Source organism: Salvelinus namaycush, unplaced genomic scaffold (assembly GCF_016432855.1).
Source record: "Salvelinus namaycush isolate Seneca unplaced genomic scaffold, SaNama_1.0 Scaffold216, whole genome shotgun sequence".
In the NCBI taxonomy this organism is placed as follows: Eukaryota; Metazoa; Chordata; class Actinopteri; order Salmoniformes; family Salmonidae; genus Salvelinus; species Salvelinus namaycush.
The window spans coordinates 131,691-151,090 of record NW_024058964.1 but is presented as its reverse complement, the minus strand read 5'-3'; the positions used below and the strand labels follow the sequence as shown (position 1 = coordinate 151,090).

The following is a 19,400-nucleotide window of genomic DNA, read 5'->3' as shown; positions in this document are numbered from 1 at the left end:
GCATAGTAACTAAAGGCTGGGGGCATAGTAACTAAAGGCTGGAGGCATAGTAACTACAGGCTGGGGGCATAGTAACTACAGGCTGGGGACATAGTAACTAAAGGCTGGGGGCATAATAACTAAAGGCTGGGGGCATAGTAACTAAAGGCTGGAGGCATAGTAACTAAAGGCTGGGGGCATAGTAACTAAAGGCTGGGGGCATAGTAACTAAAGGCTGGGGGCATAGTAACTACAGGCTGGAGGCATAGTAACTAAAGGCTGGGGGCATAGAAACTACAGGCTCGGGGCATAGTAACTACAGGCTGGGGGCATAGTAACTACAGGCTGGGGGCATAGTAACTAAAGACTGGGGGCATAGTAACTAAAGGCTGGGGGCATAGTAACTACAGGCTGGAGGCATAGTAACTAAAGGCTGGGGGCATAGTAACTAAAGGCTGGAGGCATAGTAACTACAGGCTGGGGGCATAGTAACTAAAGGCTGGGGGCATAGTAACTACAGGCTGGGGGCATAGTAACTAAAGGCTGGGGGCATAGTAACTAAAGGCTGGGGGCATAGTAACTAAAGGCTGGGGGCATAGTAACTAAGACTGTCTCTGTGTTGGCTCTAGGATCATTTACCACTAAGACTGTCTCTGTGTTGGCTCTAGGATCATTTACCACTTTAACTAAGACTGTCTCTGTGTTGGCTCTAGGATCATTTACCACTTTAACTAAGACTGTCTCTGTGTTGGCTCTAGGATCATTTACCACTTTAACTAAGACTGTCTCTGTGTCGGCTCTAGGATCATTTATCACTTTAACTAAGACTGTCTCTGTGTTGGTTCTAGGATCATTTACCACTAAGACTGTCTCTGTGTTGGCTCTAGGATAATTTACCACTTTAACTACGTCTGTCTCTGTGTTGGCTCTAGGATCATTTACCACTTTAACTAAGACCGTCTCTCTGCTGTGGTGGGCATGAAAACCAGATCGTTTTTTCTCCAAAATACAGTTGGTACATAAAAAATAATTTAGCTGTTTGAACACCAATACATGCAGAATTTTGCTTAAGAATGGAAGGTTGGAGATTGGCCCAAAAATAGCTAAGAGCTGAATAATCTAGATGACTTTTCTTCAGAGGAAGTTTCATCACAGAAGTTTTAGTGCCGTGGGGAAAGGGAATGGGAACAGGGAATGATTAACAATAGCTTGTTCTTCTTCAGGTGTGCAATTAAAAACTGTTTTTGAAGAAGATGGTGGATAGGATCGAGAAGGCAGGTAGAAGGCTGAAATTGTGATGTCACTTTCCTGAGAATGTCTGTGGCAACCAGGGAAAATAACTCCATAGCGCCTTTGCGTGATAGGCTAGGGTACATATCATCACACTTCTCATCAGGTCTTGGTTGACTGATACCCAGCCTATTTTGGTTCTTATCTTATCTCTGAAAAATGCCGCAAACTCATCACATTTAGATGTGGAGCAAAGTTCACATAGGTTTGAGGGGGGTAGGACTTTTCAGGCCGTCAACGGTCGAGAAGAGCACTCTCAAATTATTCGGATAAATTGTGATGAAGTTAGACAATTAGCCCGTCTGGCTTTTCTAATGACCTTGTTATATATACTAGTTGTCAAGGACAATGGACAATAGTTCAGATAAATCAGTAAATGAAGTGGGGCAGGGTTATGGTCAGAACTCGTGGCTGACATTTAAACCGTATAGCATGATACTCAAAACACCCAAAGTTGCCAAACAAAATGTCCTTACAATTTAAGAGCTTTAGTAAAAATAGAGGCTTTCCCCCCACCCTTTCTTCCTTTTCCGAGAATGGACTCTACCTACATGTGTATTTATTCTGCTGTTTTAACAAAACAAATGTACAAATGTTTAATGAAAAGCTGTAGTCTCAGGGGGGAGGGGCTTCAATAAGAGCGGCAAAACAGTCTGAAGCCTGGTTCCTCTCTAGGTTTCTTCCTAGGTTTAATAAATAAATAAAATAATAAATAAACTTGATTGATTGATTGATTGAAGACAGCCATGTTTCAGTGAGAAACATGCAATCAACTTTGTGCACAGTAATGAGGTCATTCAGGAGAAAGGTTTTACTTGTGATTGCTCTAAATTTTAAAAGCCCCATATTCAGTGAGTGTGGGCCACTCTGTCCCTGGGTCATCTGCATCGAGGTAACCAATGGAATAACAACCAATTGATTGACGTTAACCACATGTTCAGTCTCCAATCTATCAGAATGGTAGATGACAGTTTGTATAAACTCACTAGAAGGCGGAGTTAATGGAACATAAATTGGTTATTGTGAGTAACCTGTAGTACCATTTTTCTACAGGAGTTGATATGGTTTCCAAGTCCTCTGTTTGTTATTCTGACAGGGAGGACTGGAGCACTACCAGACCCTGTCTGTCAGTCTCTAAAACAGTTTGATGTTGCTGGGACTGGAGCACTACCAGACCCTGTCTGTCAGTCTCTAAAACAGTTTGATGTCGCTGGGACTGGAGCACTACCAGACCCTGTCTGTTAGTCTCTAAAACAGTTTCATGTTGCTGGGACTGGAGCACTACCAGACCCTGTCTGTTAGTCTCTAAAACAGTTTGATGTTGTTGGGACTGGAGCACTACCAGACCCTCCCTGTCTGTCAGCCTCTAAAACAGTTTGATGTTACTGGGACTGGAGCCCTACCAGACCCTGTCTGTCAGTCTCTAAAACAGTTTGATGTTGCTGGGACTGGAGCACTACCAGACCCTGTTTTTCAGTCTCTAAAACAGTTTGATGTTGCTGGGACTGGAGCACTACCAGACCCTGTCTGTTAGTCTCTAAAACAGTTTGATGTTGCTGGGACTGGAGTACTACCAGCCCCAGGAGGGAGTTGATATCGTGGAGACGGGCTCCTGGGTAACAGTGGACTTTGGTCGGTCCACAGATCGTAGCCAGGCCAAAATCTCTCACCATCGAGCTGCCCACAATGATGATGGTGGTAGTGATGGAATCCGATGGGGAAGCGACTTGCTGAACTGCGGTGGCCGTGAGGGAGGGTGCCACTGGGTGGCGGCCGGCTGATTGTATACACCCAGGATCCCTGCTGACTCCCGGGGCTGGTAGGTCCGTCTCAAGCGGGGAAAGGGGTTTGATAGCTGGATTGGATCTTCTTGGCTAGATGAAGGGTGGCCAGACTTCCACCCCAATCTCCTATGCCTTGCGAGCCTCCAGTCTCCTATGGGCCACAGAGTTGACCTTAACATCTGTCAGTTGGATTTGGACAGATCAACGCCACCCGACTCATCGACAGCTTTGCTATAGGAGGCATTTATAACTGAGATTCAGTTGCCTGGGTTACATGAAGGTCGGTGTACTTAGAAAGCAGGATATCCTTTTCTCTGAGCCAAGCTAACAGCCAGAGGATCTGTTCCCCCTACGATGCTGAATGGTGGTGCATTTAGGGCAGACAAACCCCTGTTCATTTTTCAGTTCCATTGTATCTTTATCTTGTGGTTGTCTGGAAATCATCTCACAACTGATTAATCAGATTATGATTAATATGGTTGATATTAACTCACTGGTCCCGTGTTGCTACAGTTTAACCCTGTGTTAACCACCAACCAATTATTGTTCCCCTTTATGATGTCATAACAGGATGCTATCTCCCATCGTGTCTCAGATGCACCCCATTCCCATGGCCTGTGGTCAGAGGTATCTCAGATGGCACCCCATTCCCATGGCCTGTGGTCAGAGGTATATCAGATGGCACCCCATTCCCATGGCCTGTGGTCAGAGGTACACAGTAAAAAAACTCCTACGGAGTCAAATGTAACACTATTTGGAAGTTGATATGGTCCGACCGCCATTTTGTGGTCTGACCGCCATTTTGTGGTCTGACCGCCATTTTGTGGTCTGACCGCCAAACTTAAACTCCAATTGCCATTGTACACTTTTCTGTGTTGTTTTGAATTAACAAAACAACTATAGCATAGTACATTTATCTTTCAGTTGACTTCCTTTGAGTTACAAGGGTGGAGAGACTTATTTAAATTATTTTTCGAAAGTGTCACATTATGATGGTTTGCAATGTGATATCCAATGTCTGTTGGAAGTCAGCTTGCACGAAGATATCCAACACTTTTACATCAGTCACAACTTGAATTTAGAATGCCTGTCAGTGTAGGGAGGAAAAGCCAGCACATGAAGCCTACCAACACCATGTAAACTGGAACAACTATCTCACTTACGGTGGCTATAAATCCAACCACTTACAGATTGTATTTGTTTTTAAAACAAAAGTATGTTTCTTATATTTGCGTAGCGTAAGATCCGAAACAATCAATGTACATGGGGAAAATACAGATATTGAAACAAACAATTTTAACGATGAACCTGCAACAGAGCATCCTGGGAAATATGACAATGAGACCCATCCCACATCTGTCGATAACTCCATGGATGTAACTCCCTGTCACTGGTTACTCTTAATGGAGTTAAAAGTACTCTGTCCAAATCAACTCCAGTTATCAGCACTAACGCCATTGAACATATCACTCTGTTAAATGTGGTAAGATTACTCCCAGTAAAGTCAAGTTAACCCAAAATGTTTTAACACTGTGCTTGAAGCTATCCTTGATTTACAGTGTAGTGAACTACCTAGGGAATAGGGTGTTATTTGGTATTCAGACTTGAATGTTTATAATAACAGTCCCTGTTTTGATCTGTAGTAAACAATGGGGTTCTATAACCTCACTAGGGTATGTGGGACGGTGGCGTCCCACCTCCTCAACAGCCAGTGAAACTGCAAGGCGCCAAATTCAAAACAACAGAAATCCCATATTTAAAATTCCTCAAACAAACAACTATTTTACACCATTTTAAAGATACACTTGTTGTAAATCCAGCCACAGTGTCCGATTTCAAAAAGGCTTTACGACGAAAGCACACCAAACGATTATGTTAGGTCAGAGCCAAGTCACAGAATAACACAGCCATTTTTCCAGCCAAAGAGAGGAGTCACAAAAAGCAGAAATAGAGATAAAATGAATCACTAACCTTTGATGATCTTCATCAGATGATACTCATATGACTTCATGTTACACAATACATGTATGTTTTGTTCGGTAAAGTTCATATTTACATCCAAAAATCTGAGTTTACATTGGCGCGTTATGTTCAGTAGTTCCAAAACATCCGGTGATTTTGCAGAGAGCCACATCAATTTACAGAAATACTCATAATAAACATTGCTAAAAGATACAACTGTTATGCATGGAATTTTAGATCCACTTCTCCTTAATGCAACCGCTGTGTCAGATTTCAAAATAACTTTACGGAAAAAGCACACCATGCAATAATCTGAGTACAGCGCTCAGAGCCCAAACAACCCAAACAGATATCCGCCATGTTGTGTAGTCAAAAGAAGTCAGAAATAGCATGATAAATATTCACTTACCTTTGATGATCTTCATCAGAATGCACTCCCAGGAATCCCAGTTCCACAATAAATGTTTGTTTTGTTCGATGAAGTCCGTCATTTATGTCCAAATACATCCTTTTTGTTAGCACGTTTAGCACAGTAATCAAAATTCATGAGGCGCGATCACTATTTGCAGACGAAAAGTCAAAAAGTTCCGTTACAGTCCGTAGAAACATGTCAAACAATGTATAGAATCAATCTTTAGGATGTTTTTAACATAAATCTTCAATAATGTTCCAACCGGAGAATTCCTTTGTCTTCAGAAATGCAATGGAACGCAAGCTAACTATCACGTGAACGCGCATGGTCGGCTCTCTGGCAGACCTCTAACTCATTCCCCTCTCATTCCTCCCTCCTTCACAGTAGAAGCATCAAACAAGGTTCTAAAGACTGTTGACATCTAGTGGAAGCCTTGGGAAGTGCAATATGACCCCATAGACACTTTGTATCCGATAGGCAAAGAGTTGAAAAACAACAAACCTCAGATTTCCCACTTCCTGCTTGGATTTTTTCTCAGGTTTTCCCATATGAGTTCTGTCATAATCACAGACATCATTCAAAAACTTTTAGAAACTTCCAAGTGTGTTCTATCCAAATATACTAATTATATGCATATTCTAGCTTTTATGGCTGAGTAGCAGGCAGTTTAATTTGGGCACGCTTTCAATCCAAAATTCCCAATGCTGCCCCCTACCCTAGAGAAGATAACAGTCCCTGCTTTGATCTGCAGTAAACACTGGGGTTCTATAACAGTACCTGCTTTGATCTGCAGTAAACACTGGGGTTCTATAACAGTCCCTGCTTTGATCTGCAGTAAACACTGGGGTTCTATAACAGTCCCTGATTTGATCTGCAGTAAACACAGGGGTTCTATAACAGTCCCTGCTTTGATCTGCAGTAAACACTGGGGTTCTATAATAGTCCCTACTTTGATCTGCAGTAAACACCGGGGTTCTATAACAGTCCCTGCTTTGATCTGCAGTAAACACCGGGGTTCTATAACAGTCCCTGATTTGATCTGCAGTAAACACCGGGGTTCTATAACAGTCCCTGATTTGATCTGCAGTAAACACTGGGGTTCTATAACAGTCCCTGCTTTGATCTGCAGTAAACACTGGGGTTCTATAACAGTCCCTGATTTGATCTGCAGTAAACACCGGGGTTCTATAACAGTCCCTGATTTGATCTGCAGTAAACACCGGGGTTCTATAACAGTCCCTGATTTGATCTGCAGTAAACACCGGGGTTCTATAACAGTCCCTGCTTTGATCTGCAGTAAACACTGGGGTTCTATAACAGTCCCTGATTTGATCTGCAGTAAACACTGGGGTTCTATAACAGTCCCTGATTTGATCTGCAGTAAACACTGGGGTTCTATAACAGTCCCTGCTTTGATCTGCAGTAAACACTGGGGTTCTATAACAGTCCCTGCTTTGATCTGCAGTAAACACTGGGGTTCTATAACAGTCCCTGCTTTGATCTGCAGTAAACACTGGGGTTCTATAACAGTCCCTGCTTTGATCTGCAGTAAACACTGGGGTTCTATAACAGTCCCTGCTTTGATCTGCAGTAAACACTGGGGTTCTATAACAGTCCCTGCTTTGATCTGCAGTAAACACTGGGGTTCTATAACAGTCCCTGCTTTGATCTGCAGTAAACACTGGGGTTCTATAACAGTCCCTGCTTTGCTCTGCAGTAAACACTGGGGTTCTATAACAGTCCCTGCTTTGATCTGCAGTAAACACTGGGCTTCTATAACAGTCCCTGCTTTGATCTGCAGTAAACACTGGGGTTCTATAACAGTCCCTGCTTTGATCTGCAGTAAACACTGGGGTTCTATAACAGTCCCTGATTTGATCTGCAGTAAACACTGGGGTTCTATAACAGTCCCTGCTTTGATCTGCAGTAAACACTGGGGTTCTATAACAGTCCCTGCTTTGATCTGCAGTAAACACTGGGGTTCTATAACAGTCCCTGCTTTGATCTGCAGTAAACACTGGGGTTCTATAACAGTCCCTGCTTTGATCTGCAGTAAACACTGGGGTTCTATAACAGTCCCTGCTTTGATCTGCAGTAAACACTGGGGTTCTATAACAGTCCCTGCTTTGATCTGCAGTAAGCACTGGGGTTCTATAACAGTCCCTGCTTTGATCTGTAGTAAACACTGGGGTTCTATAACAGTCCCTGCTTTGATCTGCAATAAACACTGGGGTTCTATAACAGTCCCTGCTTTGATCTGCAGTAAACACTGGGGTTCTATAACAGTCCCTGCTTTGATCTGCAGTAAACACTGGGGTTCTATAACAGTCCCTGCTTTGATCTGCAGTAAACACTGGGGTTCTATAACAGTCCCTGCTTTGATCTGCAGTAAACACTGGGGTTCTATAACAGTCCCTGCTTTGATCTGCAGTAAACACTGGGGTTCTATAACAGTCCCTGCTTTGATCTGCAGTAAACACTGGGGTTCTATAACAGTCCCTGCTTTGATCTGCAGTAAACACTGGGGTTCTATAACAGTCCCTGCTTTGATCTGCAGTAAACACTGGGGTTCTATAACAGTCCCTGCTTTGATCTGCAGTAAACACTGGGGTTCTATAACAGTCCCTGCTTTGATCTGCAGTAAACACTGGGGTTCTATAACAGTCCCTGCTTTGATCTGCAGTAAACACTGGGGTTCTATAACAGTCCCTGCTTTGATCTGCAGTAAACACTGGGGTTCTATAACAGTCCCTGCTTTGATCTGCAGTAAACACTGGGGTTCTATAACAGTCCCTGATTTGATCTGCAGTAAACACTGGGGTTCTATAACAGTCCCTGCTTTGATCTGCAGTAAACACTGGGGTTCTATAACAGTCCCTGCTTTGATCTGCAGTAAACACTGGGGTTCTATAACAGTCCCTGCTTTGATCTGCAGTAAACACTGGGGTTCTATAACAGTCCCTGCTTTGATCTGCAGTAAACACTGGGGTTCTATAACAGTCCCTGCTTTGATCTGCAGTAAACACTGGGGTTCTATAACAGTCCCTGCTTTGATCTGCAGTAAGCACTGGGGTTCTATAACAGTCCCTGCTTTGATCTGTAGTAAACACTGGGGTTCTATAACAGTCCCTGCTTTGATCTGCAATAAACACTGGGGTTCTATAACAGTCCCTGCTTTGATCTGCAGTAAACACTGGGGTTCTATAACAGTCCCTGCTTTGATCTGCAGTAAACACTGGGGTTCTATAACAGTCCCTGCTTTGATCTGCAGTAAACACTGGGGTTCTATAACAGTCCCTGCTTTGATCTGCAGTAAGCACTGGGGTTCTATAACAGTCCCTGCTTTGATCTGCAGTAAACACTGGGGTTCTATAACAGACCCTGCTTTGATCTGCAGTAAACACTGGGGTTCTATAACAGTCCCTGCTTTGATCTGCAGTAAACACTGGGGTTCTATAACAGTCCCTGCTTTGATCTGCAGTAAACACTGGGGTTCTATAACAGTCCCTGATTTGATCTGCAGTAAACACTGGGGTTCTATAACAGTCCCTGCTTTGATCTGCAGTAAACACTGGGGTTCTATAACAGTCCCTGCTTTGATCTGCAGTAAACACTGGGGTTATATAACAGTCCCTGCTTTGATCTGCAGTAAGCACTGGGGTTCTATAACAGTCCCTGCTTTGATCTGCAGTAAACACTGGGGTTCTATAACAGTCCCTGCTTTGATCTGCAGTAAACACTGGGGTTCTATAACAGTCCCTGCTTTGATCTGCAGTAAACACTGGGGTTCTATAACAGTCCCTGCTTTGATCTGCAGTAAACACTGGGGTTCTATAACAGTCCCTGCTTTGATCTGCAGTAAACACTGGGGTTCTATAACAGTCCCTGCTTTGATCTGCAGTAAACACTGGGGTTCTATAACAGTCCCTGCTTTGATCTGCAGTAAACACTGGGGTTCTATAACAGTCCCTGCTTTGATCTGCAGTAAACACTGGGGTTCTATAACAGTCCCTGCTTTGATCTGCAGTAAACACTGGGGTTCTATAACAGTCCCTGCTTTGATCTGCAGTAAACACTGGGGTTCTATAACAGTCCCTGCTTTGATCTGCAGTAAACACTGGGGTTCTATAACAGTCCCTGCTTTGATCTGCAGTAAACACTGGGGTTCTATAACAGACCCTGCTTTGATCTGCAGTAAACACTGGGGTTCTATAACAGTCCCTGCTTTGATCTGCAGTAAACACTGGGGTTCTATAACAGTCCCTGCTTTGATCTGCAGTAAACACTGGGGTTCTATAACAGTCCCTGCTTTGATCTGCAGTAAACACTGGGGTTCTATAACAGTCCCTGCTTTGATCTGCAGTAAACACTGGGGTTCTATAACAGTCCCTGCTTTGATCTGCAGTAAACACTGTGGTTCTATAACAGTCCCTGCTTTGATCTGCAGTAAACACTGGGGTTCTATAACAGTCCCTGCTTTGATCTGCAGTAAACACTGGGGTTCTATAACAGTCCCTGCTTTGATCTGCAGTAAACACTGGGGTTCTATAACAGTCCCTGCTTTGATCTGCAGTAAACACTGGGGTTCTATAACAGTCCCTGCTTTGATCTGCAGTAAACACTGGGGTTATATAACAGTCCCTGCTTTGATCTGCAGTAAGCACTGGGGTTCTATAACAGTCCCTGCTTTGATCTGCAGTAAACACTGGGGTTCTATAACAGTCCCTGCTTTGATCTGCAGTAAACACTGGGGTTCTATAACAGTCCCTGCTTTGATCTGTAGTAAACACTGGGGTTCTATAACAGTCCCTGCTTTGATCTGCAATAAACACTGGGGTTCTATAACAGTCCCTGCTTTGATCTGCAGTAAACACTGGGGTTCTATAACAGTCCCTGCTTTGATCTGCAGTAAACACTGGGGTTCTATAACAGTCCCTGCTTTGATCTGCAGTAAACACTGGGGTTCTATAACAGTCCCTGCTTTGATCTGCAGTAAACACTGGGGTTCTATAACAGTCCCTGCTTTGATCTGCAGTAAACACTGGGGTTCTATAACAGTCCCTGCTTTGATCTGCAGTAAACACTGGGGTTCTATAACAGTCCCTGCTTTGATCTGCAGTAAACACTGGGGTTCTATAACAGTCCCTGCTTTGATCTGCAGTAAACACTGGGGTTCTATAACAGTCCCTGCTTTGATCTGCAGTAAACACTGGGGTTCTATAACAGTCCCTGCTTTGATCTGCAGTAAACACTGGGGTTCTATAACAGTCCCTGCTTTGATCTGCAGTAAACACTGGGGTTCTATAACAGTCCCTGCTTTGATCTGCAGTAAACACTGGGGTTCTATAACAGTCCCTGCTTTGATCTGCAATAAACACTGGGGTTCTATAACAGTCCCTGCTTTGATCTGCAGTAAACACTGGGGTTCTATCCCACAGCCCATGGCCGACTGTGTGCAGCCCTTGACTACAAGCCACTGATGCAGACCTTTGGAAAATCTACATTTTAAAAAGTCTAATAAATCCATGCAATGTAGCAGACACCTTCACAATAAATCCATTATTTATTATAGACAGGTCTAAAGAAACATGATATTAAGGAAATGTAGTCCATTTCAGAAGAACAGAATAGCATACTCTGAGTTGTCCTTATGTTAGGTCCTGATCTGGCTAGGCCATATGGCTGTGGGCTACACTAGTTCATTTAGCAGACAAGATTTGCTTAGAATGTCGTGGCATTATTTTATAATATTTTATTATATGAAGAATACAATTGAACAAAGCTAAATAAAATAGACACAATATTTTTTTACAAACGATTTGTGGAAGTGTGCACATGCAGCTGTGTTGAGAGATTAACAAAGAAATACAGTTGATGTCGGAAGTTAACGAACACCGTAACCAAATATATTTAAACTCAGTTTTTCACAATTCCTGACATTTAATCCTTGTAAAAATTCCCTGTCTTAGGTCAGTTAGGATCCCCACTTTATTTTAAGAATGTGAAATGTCAGAATAATAGTAAAGAGAATTATTTATTTCATCATTTATTTATTTCATCACATTCCCAGTGGGTCAGAAGGTTACATACACTCAATTAGTATTTGTTAGCATTGCCTTTGAATGGTTTAACTTGGGTAAAACGTTTCGGGTAGCCTTCCACAAGCGTCCCACAATAAGTTGGGTGAATTTTGGCCCATTCCTCCTGATAGAGCTGGTGTAACTGAGTCAGGTTCGTAGGCCTCCTTGCTCGAACACGCTTTTTCAGTTCTGCCCACAAATTTTCTATGGGATTGAGGTCAGAGCTTTGTGATGGCCACTCCAATACCATGACTTTGTTGTCCTTAAGACATTTTGCTACAACTTTGGAAGTATGCTTGGGGTCATTGTCCATTAGGAAGACCCATTTGTGACCAAGCTTCAACTTCCTGACTGATGTCTTGAGATGTTGCTTCAATATATCCACATAATTTTCCTCCCTCATGATGCCATCTATTTTGTGAAGTGCACCAGTCCCTCCTGCAGCAAAGCACCCCTACAACATGATGCTGCCACCCACATGCTTCAAGGTTGGGATGGTGATCTTCAGCTTGCAAGCCTCCCCCTTTTTCCTCCAAACATAATGATGGTCATTATGGCCAAACAGTTATATTTTTATTTCATCAGACCAGAGGACATTTCTCCAAAAAGTACGATCTTTGTCCCCATGTGCAGTTGCAAACTGTAGTCTGGCTTTTTTATGGCGGTTTTGGAGCAGTGGCTTCTTCCTTGCTGAGCGGCCTTTCAGGTTATGTCGATATAGGATTCGTTTTACTGTGGATATAGATACTTTTGTACCTGTTTCCTCCAGCATCTTCACAAAGTCCTTTGCTGTTGTTCTGGGATTGATTTGCACTTTTTGCACCAAAGTACGTTCATCTCTGTGAGAGACAACGTGTCTCCTTCCTGAGCGGTATAACGGCTGCGTGGTCCCATGGTGTTTATACTTGCGCACTATTGTTTGTACACATGAACGTGGTACCTTCAGGCATTTGGAAATTGCTCCCAAAGATGAACCAGACTTTTGGAGGTCTACCATTTATTTCTGAGGTCTTGGCTGATTTCTTTTGATTTTCCCATGATGTCAAGCAAAGACTAAGTTTGAAGGTAGGTCTTGAAATACATCCACAGGTACACCTCCAATTGACTCAAATGATGTCAATTAGCCTATCAGAAGCTTCTAAAGCCATGACATAATTTTCTGGAATTTCCCAAGCTGTTTAAAGGCACAGTCATCTTACTGTATGTAAACTTCTGACCCACTGGAATTGTGATACAGTGAAATAATCTGTCTGTTAACAATTGTTGGAAAACATTACTTGTGTCATGCACAAAGTAGATGTCCTAACCGACTTGCCAAAACTATAGTTTGTTTACATACTCAAAAAATGAGTTGTTGAAAAACGAGTTTTAATGACTCCAACCTAAGTGTATGTAAACTTCCGACTTCAACTGTAGGTACTCCTATAAGCTTAATTTAGAGTTATTTATGTGACTTAGGCCAATTTGTAGAACAACTATGTTTTGATTTACATTTTAAGGCATGTTGAGACGAATGATGATTTGGAAAAAGTCTCATGAAAGGCACAAGCTCTGCTTTGTGTTTTTTTGCACAGGCTGCACACACTTCATCAGTCTCTCATTCACAATTTGACAAGTACTTGATAATGCCTCGCATTTCCTGTCCAGCATCCCCTTTGTGTGGCCAAAATGTCCCCTAAAAAAATTCATGCCTTTTGCAGCCAGTGGGCGTTGTGACCTTGGACTAAATATAATATTAATGATCTTCTTCCCGGCTACGTGAAGCACCTCTCATCACATATCTCTCTCAGCTATCTCAATTCTTATTAGCCAATGCCCTTCACATGATCAGGTCCTTCTCACGTGAAGACAGACATGTGGAGGATGCAACTGCACACGTCCTTATCCAATTCCGAGGTGTATATTGAAGATATTGGAACAACTGTCCACATTTACTTTTCGTCAGCCAACAAGATGAGTAGGCCTAACGAACAGCAAAAGCACTAGCCTATGTCAATCTACTATCCCCCATAGTACAAAAGTCAACCATATTCTATTCTGTGCGAGAAATAAATATGCCAAACATAGTCTGGGACAGTTGTGGGATGCGATAGATCCGTAAAATTATTACAACTACTAGCATCAAAAAACCTGTTTTACACAATGTGGCTGACACAACAGATCAGAACGTTTAGCTTAAAATGTTAATAAACTATTAGGCTATTTCTTCACAAATATAAGCGCAGCAATGCGGACACTGTAGTAGCACACATGGCAGTAGGCTACAATCAATTAGCGGGAAAACACCATTGTCAAAAGTGACCGCAAATGAGATTATGCATGTGATGCTTTCATTATAAAGGTGCATTTTTATGGTGAAAATTATCTTCCCCAAACTTGAAACTCACACGCTGCTTATGTATGCCAGTTAGGCTCTACACCCATTGTAAAGCGGCTTAATGTGCTTCATTTGAAGAACTAAACCGATCACATGGAATTTGACTGCTATCATGACTCATGACTGCCGGTGTGGTGGTAACACGCTCCCCGTAACCCTCGTTATTACTAAACATTACAGGATTTAAATGTAATTAACGACTCAGGGAGCACGCACACACACACGCACGCACACACGCACACACACACACGCACACGCACACACACGCACACACGCACACACGCACACACACACGCACACACGCACACACGCACACACGCACACACAGAGTAAGAGACATCTACTGGCAACATTAAAATAAATGTGTATATTGATGTAGGGTGAAGAGTGGAAAAACAGTGTAAATTAGAGATTTTGAGTGTGTTTATATGCAATAAATATGTTTAATACTCACTCTGTAGACACTGTTGGCTGGTACAGTTGAGTGATTGGAGGTCGATGCCCTGGCAGTCTTTGCCCCCGGTGCCAGGCGAGGGCTGGGTACACTCTCTACTGCGCCACATGGAACAGTCCACTCCGCACTCAGACCAATTAGACCAATCACTCCAACCTCCATCTACTGAACACAGGGACAGGCACAGGGTCAGAGAGAGAGATACCACACACACGCACATAGACCAGAATCAGAGAGACATAGACCAGAATCAGAGAGACACAGACCAGAGTCAGAGAGACACAGACCAGAATCAGAGAGACACAGACCAGAGTCAGAGAGACATAGACCAGGTATATAATATTAGGCATATCATATTAGGTATATAATATTAGGTTTATTATATTAGGAATATAATATTAATAATATTAGGTATATCATATTAGGTATATACTATTAGGTTTATTATATTAGGAATATCATATTAATAATATTAGGTATATCATATTAGGTATATACTATTAGGTTTATTATATTAGGAATATAATATTAATAATATTAGGTATATCATATTAGGTATATACTATTATATATGTAATATTAATAATTGTAGGTAAATACTATTATCTTGATAATATTAGGTATATACTATGAAGTAGTCACCTAGAATACATTTTAATTAACAGGTGTGCCTTGTTAAAAGTTAATTTGTGGAATTTCTTTCCTTCTTAATACATTTGAGCCAATCAGTTGTGTTGTGACAAGGTAGGGGTGGTATACAGAAGAGAGCCCTATTTGGTCAAATACAGAATTCCCTCCCCCATATGCCCCCCTAGGCACAACTACGACAACATTACCAACAAAAACGGGTCACAACTCCAGCAGATCTGTCGCACGCTGGGTATGTACATAGTCAATGGTAGGCTTCGAGGGGACTCCAACGGTAGGTACAACAATAGCTCATCTCTTGGCAGTAGTACTGTAGACTACTTTATCACTGACCTCAATCCAGAGTCTCTCAGAGCGTTCACAGTCAGCCCACTGACAGATGGGCTGACTCAGTCAGCCCCTATCAGATCACAGCAAAATCACAGTCTACTTGAACAGAGCAGTACTCAATCATGAGGCATCAAAGCCAAAGGAATTGAATAATATTAAGAAATGCTATAGATGGAAGGAAAGTCGTGTGGAAACCTACCAAAACACAATTAGGCAACAACAAATTCAAACCCTTTTAGACAACTTCCTGGACAAAACGTTTCAGTGTAATAGTAAAGTTTTAAACTTGGTAGTAGAAACCCTAAACAGCATATTTGATCATAGTCCCTAACAAATCAAAAAATGTCAAACAGAAAACAGAAGAAAATTAACAACAATGTCAAATGGTTTGATGAAGAATGCAAAAGCCTAAGAAAATAAATTGAGAAACCTGTCCAACTAAAAACATAGAGACCCAGAAAACCTGAGTCTACGCCTTCACTATGGTGAATCACTAAAACAATACAGAAATACACAAAGGAAAAAGAAGGAACAGCACATCAGAAATCAGCTCAATGTAACTGAAGAATCCATAGAATCTAACCACTTCTGGGAAAATTGGAAAACACTAAACAAACAACAACACGGGAAGTTATCTATCCAAAACGGAGATGTATGGGTAAACCACTTCTCCGATATTTTTGGCTCTATAACGAATTCCAATTGGCTATATTGGCTATAGTTAAACTCTTTAAATCATCCTCAGCTCTGGCATCTTACCCAATATTTGGAACCAAGGACTGATCACCCCAATCCACAAAAGTGGAGACCAATTTGACCCCAATAACTACCGTGGGATATGTGTCAACAGCAACCTTGGGAAAATCCTCTGCATTATCATTAACAGCAGACTAGTTTATGTACTGAGCAAATGTCAAATTGGCTTTTTACCAAATTACCATACGACAGACCACATATTCACCCTGCACACCCTAATTGATAAAGAAACAAACCAAAACAAAGGCAAAATCTTTTCATGCTTTGTTGACTCAATTTTACATGAGGGTCTGCTATACAAATTTATGGAAAGTGGTGTTTGGGGAAAAACATACAACATTATAAAATCCATGTAGACAAAGAACAAGTGTGTAGTAAAAATTGGCAAAAAATACACACATTTCTTTCCAAATGTCTACAGTTAACTAGTTGGCCCTGTCCGGGGATATCGTCGGACGGGGCCACAGTGTCTCCCAACCCTTCCTGTCTCAGCCTCCAGTAATTATGCTGCAATAGTTTATGTGTCGGGGGGCTTGGGTCAGTCTGTTATATCTGGAGTATTTCTCCTGTCTTATCCGGTGTCCTATGTGAATAGGACATGAGTATGCTCACTCTAATTCTCTCTCTCTCCCTCTCCTCCCGGAGGACCTAAGCCCTGGGACAATGCCTCAGAACTACCTGGCCTGATGACTCCTTGCTGTCCCCAGTCCACCTGGTCGTGCTGCTGCTCCAGTATCAACTGTTCTGCCTGCGGCTATGGAACCCTGACCTGTTCATCGGACGTGCTACCTTGTCCCGGACCTGCTGTTTTCGACTCTCTCTCTCTACCGCATCTGCTGTCTCTAACTCTGAATGCTCGGCTATGAAAAGCCAACTGACATTTACTCCTGAGGTGCTGACTTGTTGCACCCTCTACACACTCTGTGATTATTATTATTTAACCCTGCTGGTCATCTATGAACATTTGAACATCTTGGCCATGTACTGTTATAATCTCCACCTGACACAGCCAGAAGTGGACTGGCCACCCCTCAGAGCCTGGTTCTTCTCTAGGTTTCTTCCTAGGTTCCTGCCTTTCTAGGGAGTTTTTCCTAGCCACCGTGCTTCTACATCTGCATTGCTTGCTGTTTGGGGTTTGGCTGGGTTTCTGTACAGCACTTTGTGACATCAGCTGATGTAAGAAGGGCTTTATAAATACATTTGGTTGATTGATTGATCTGGTTATTCTGTCCCCAACCAATAAGGGCCAACAGCAGCACCTAGACCTTCTGCACAGATTCTGTCAGACCTGGGCCCTGATACCACAAATACAAATTCCATCTAGACACCATTGCCCTAGAACACACAAAAAACTATACATACCTCGGCCTAAACATCAGCCAGACAGGTAACTTCCACAAAGCTGTGAACGATCTGAGAGACATGGCAAGAAGGGCCTTCTATGCCATCAAAAGGAACATAAAATTTGACATAGCAGATTAGGATCTGGCTAAAAAAACTTCATTCAGTTATAGAACCCATTGTCCTTTATGGTTGTGAGGTCTGGGGTCCGCTCACCAACCAAGAATTAACAAAATAGGACAAACACCAAATTGAGACTCAAATAATACATGCGTAGCAGAATTAGGCCAACACCTGCAAATGATCAAAATGCAGAAAGGAGACGTTAAATTCTACAACCACCTAAAAGGAAGCGATTTCCAAACCTTCTTTAATAATTAAAAATTGGATGTAAAAAATGTATCACTAGTCACTTTAAACAATGCCACTTTATATAATGTTTACATACCCTGCATTACTCATCTCATATGTATATACTGTACTCTATACCATCTACTGCATCTTGCCTCTGCCGTTCGGCCATCGCTCATCCAAATATTTATTTGTACATATTCTTATTCATTCCATTACACTTGTGTGTATAAGGTAGTTGTTGTGAAATTGTTAGACTACTTGTTAGATATTACTGCATGGCCGGAACTAGAAGCACAAGCATTTCGCTACACTCGCATTAACATCTGCTAACCATGTGTATGTGACCAATACAATGTGATTTGATTTTGATTTGATAAGTGTGAATTCCATCTCTCTACCATCTCCTTCCTAGGATACATCATATCTGCAGGACATATACAGATGGATCCAGACAAGGTGGGAGCGGTGGTGGATTGGCCTCAACCCACGACCAGAAGTGCAGCTGCAACATTTCCTGGGTTTTACTCATTTCTACCGCAGCTTCATCCAGGGTTACAGAATCCTGGCTTCCCCACCTCTCAGCACTCACCTCTCCCAAGGTTCCCTTCACGTGGTCTCCAGCAGCTGATCAGGCATTCTCGGACCTCAAACGTCGATTCACTACAGCCCCTATCTTAATCCATCCAGACCTGTCCCGTCAGTTTGCGGTGGAGGTCGACGCCTCGGATGTCAGAGTGGGGAACGTCCTGTCCCAGCGTTCTGCCCAGGATCAAAAGCTGCACCCCTGCACTTTCCTCTCCCATTGTCTTACCACTGCTGAGAGGAACTAGGAACATCGAGAACTCCTCGCCGTCAAGATGGCGTCGGAGGAGTGGAGGCACTGGTTGGAGGGGGATGAAGCAGCCATTCTTAGTGTGGAATCTGGAATATCTCTGATGACCCAGCTTAGTACACCCCACACCTAACAGGCATGAACGTAGTCTGGCTGAACCCACAGCACGGGACTGGATAGCAGTGTTATAAAAAAAAGAGGCTCTTCAAAAAGCCACATCCCTGGTGGTGTACCGGCCTTACGGGACATGTCGAAAACGCTCGAAGCCTGCATAACAGACTCATAGAATGGAGTCAGGCCAGACAAATCACCCCCCTCCCCCTCTAGCTTTATTAAGAGGAAAATAGGCTTGTCTAAGCCCAAACATGTACATGATCCTAGATGATACGTCCACCAGGCCTTGCTCATCCTTGTGCAGTGGCAGGTACAGGTACAGGGCTGCAGCTTTAATCCAATGTTGTTCAGACCAGAAGAAATTGACAAGGGGTCCTCTGAAACCATTGTATCAGGCCCCCTGGTGGCTGTAAAATCATTAGTCTGCGCCACAGGGTAGTGGTACGAGTATCAGAGCCGGGTATTTGAAACGACATAACCTGTTTCAGAGCCGGGTGTTTGAAACGACATAACCTGTTTCAGAGCCGGGTGTTTGAAACGACATAACCTGTTTCAGAGCCGGGTGTTTGAAACGACATAACCTGTTTCAGAGCCGGGTGTTCGCATCCCAACAAGACCATTTTAATTGAACTTGCAAACTTTCGTATAAAGACTGTTTAATGTTTCCGAGTGGAGATGTGAATATCC

General features: G+C 42.7%; 1 protein-coding gene across 1 annotated transcript in view; it reads right to left on the bottom strand.

Moving 5' to 3' along the window:
- unc5a (unc-5 netrin receptor A) overlaps positions 1-19,400 on the bottom strand; it is a gene marked incomplete at its 3' end in the record, with an annotated part of 180,109 nt that overhangs the window by 142,911 nt on the left and 17,798 nt on the right. The window contains exon 3 of the mRNA XM_038984141.1: positions 14,339-14,503. Coding sequence (XP_038840069.1) covers positions 14,339-14,503 — 165 coding nt within the window. The remainder of the gene's footprint in view (positions 1-14,338; positions 14,504-19,400) is intronic.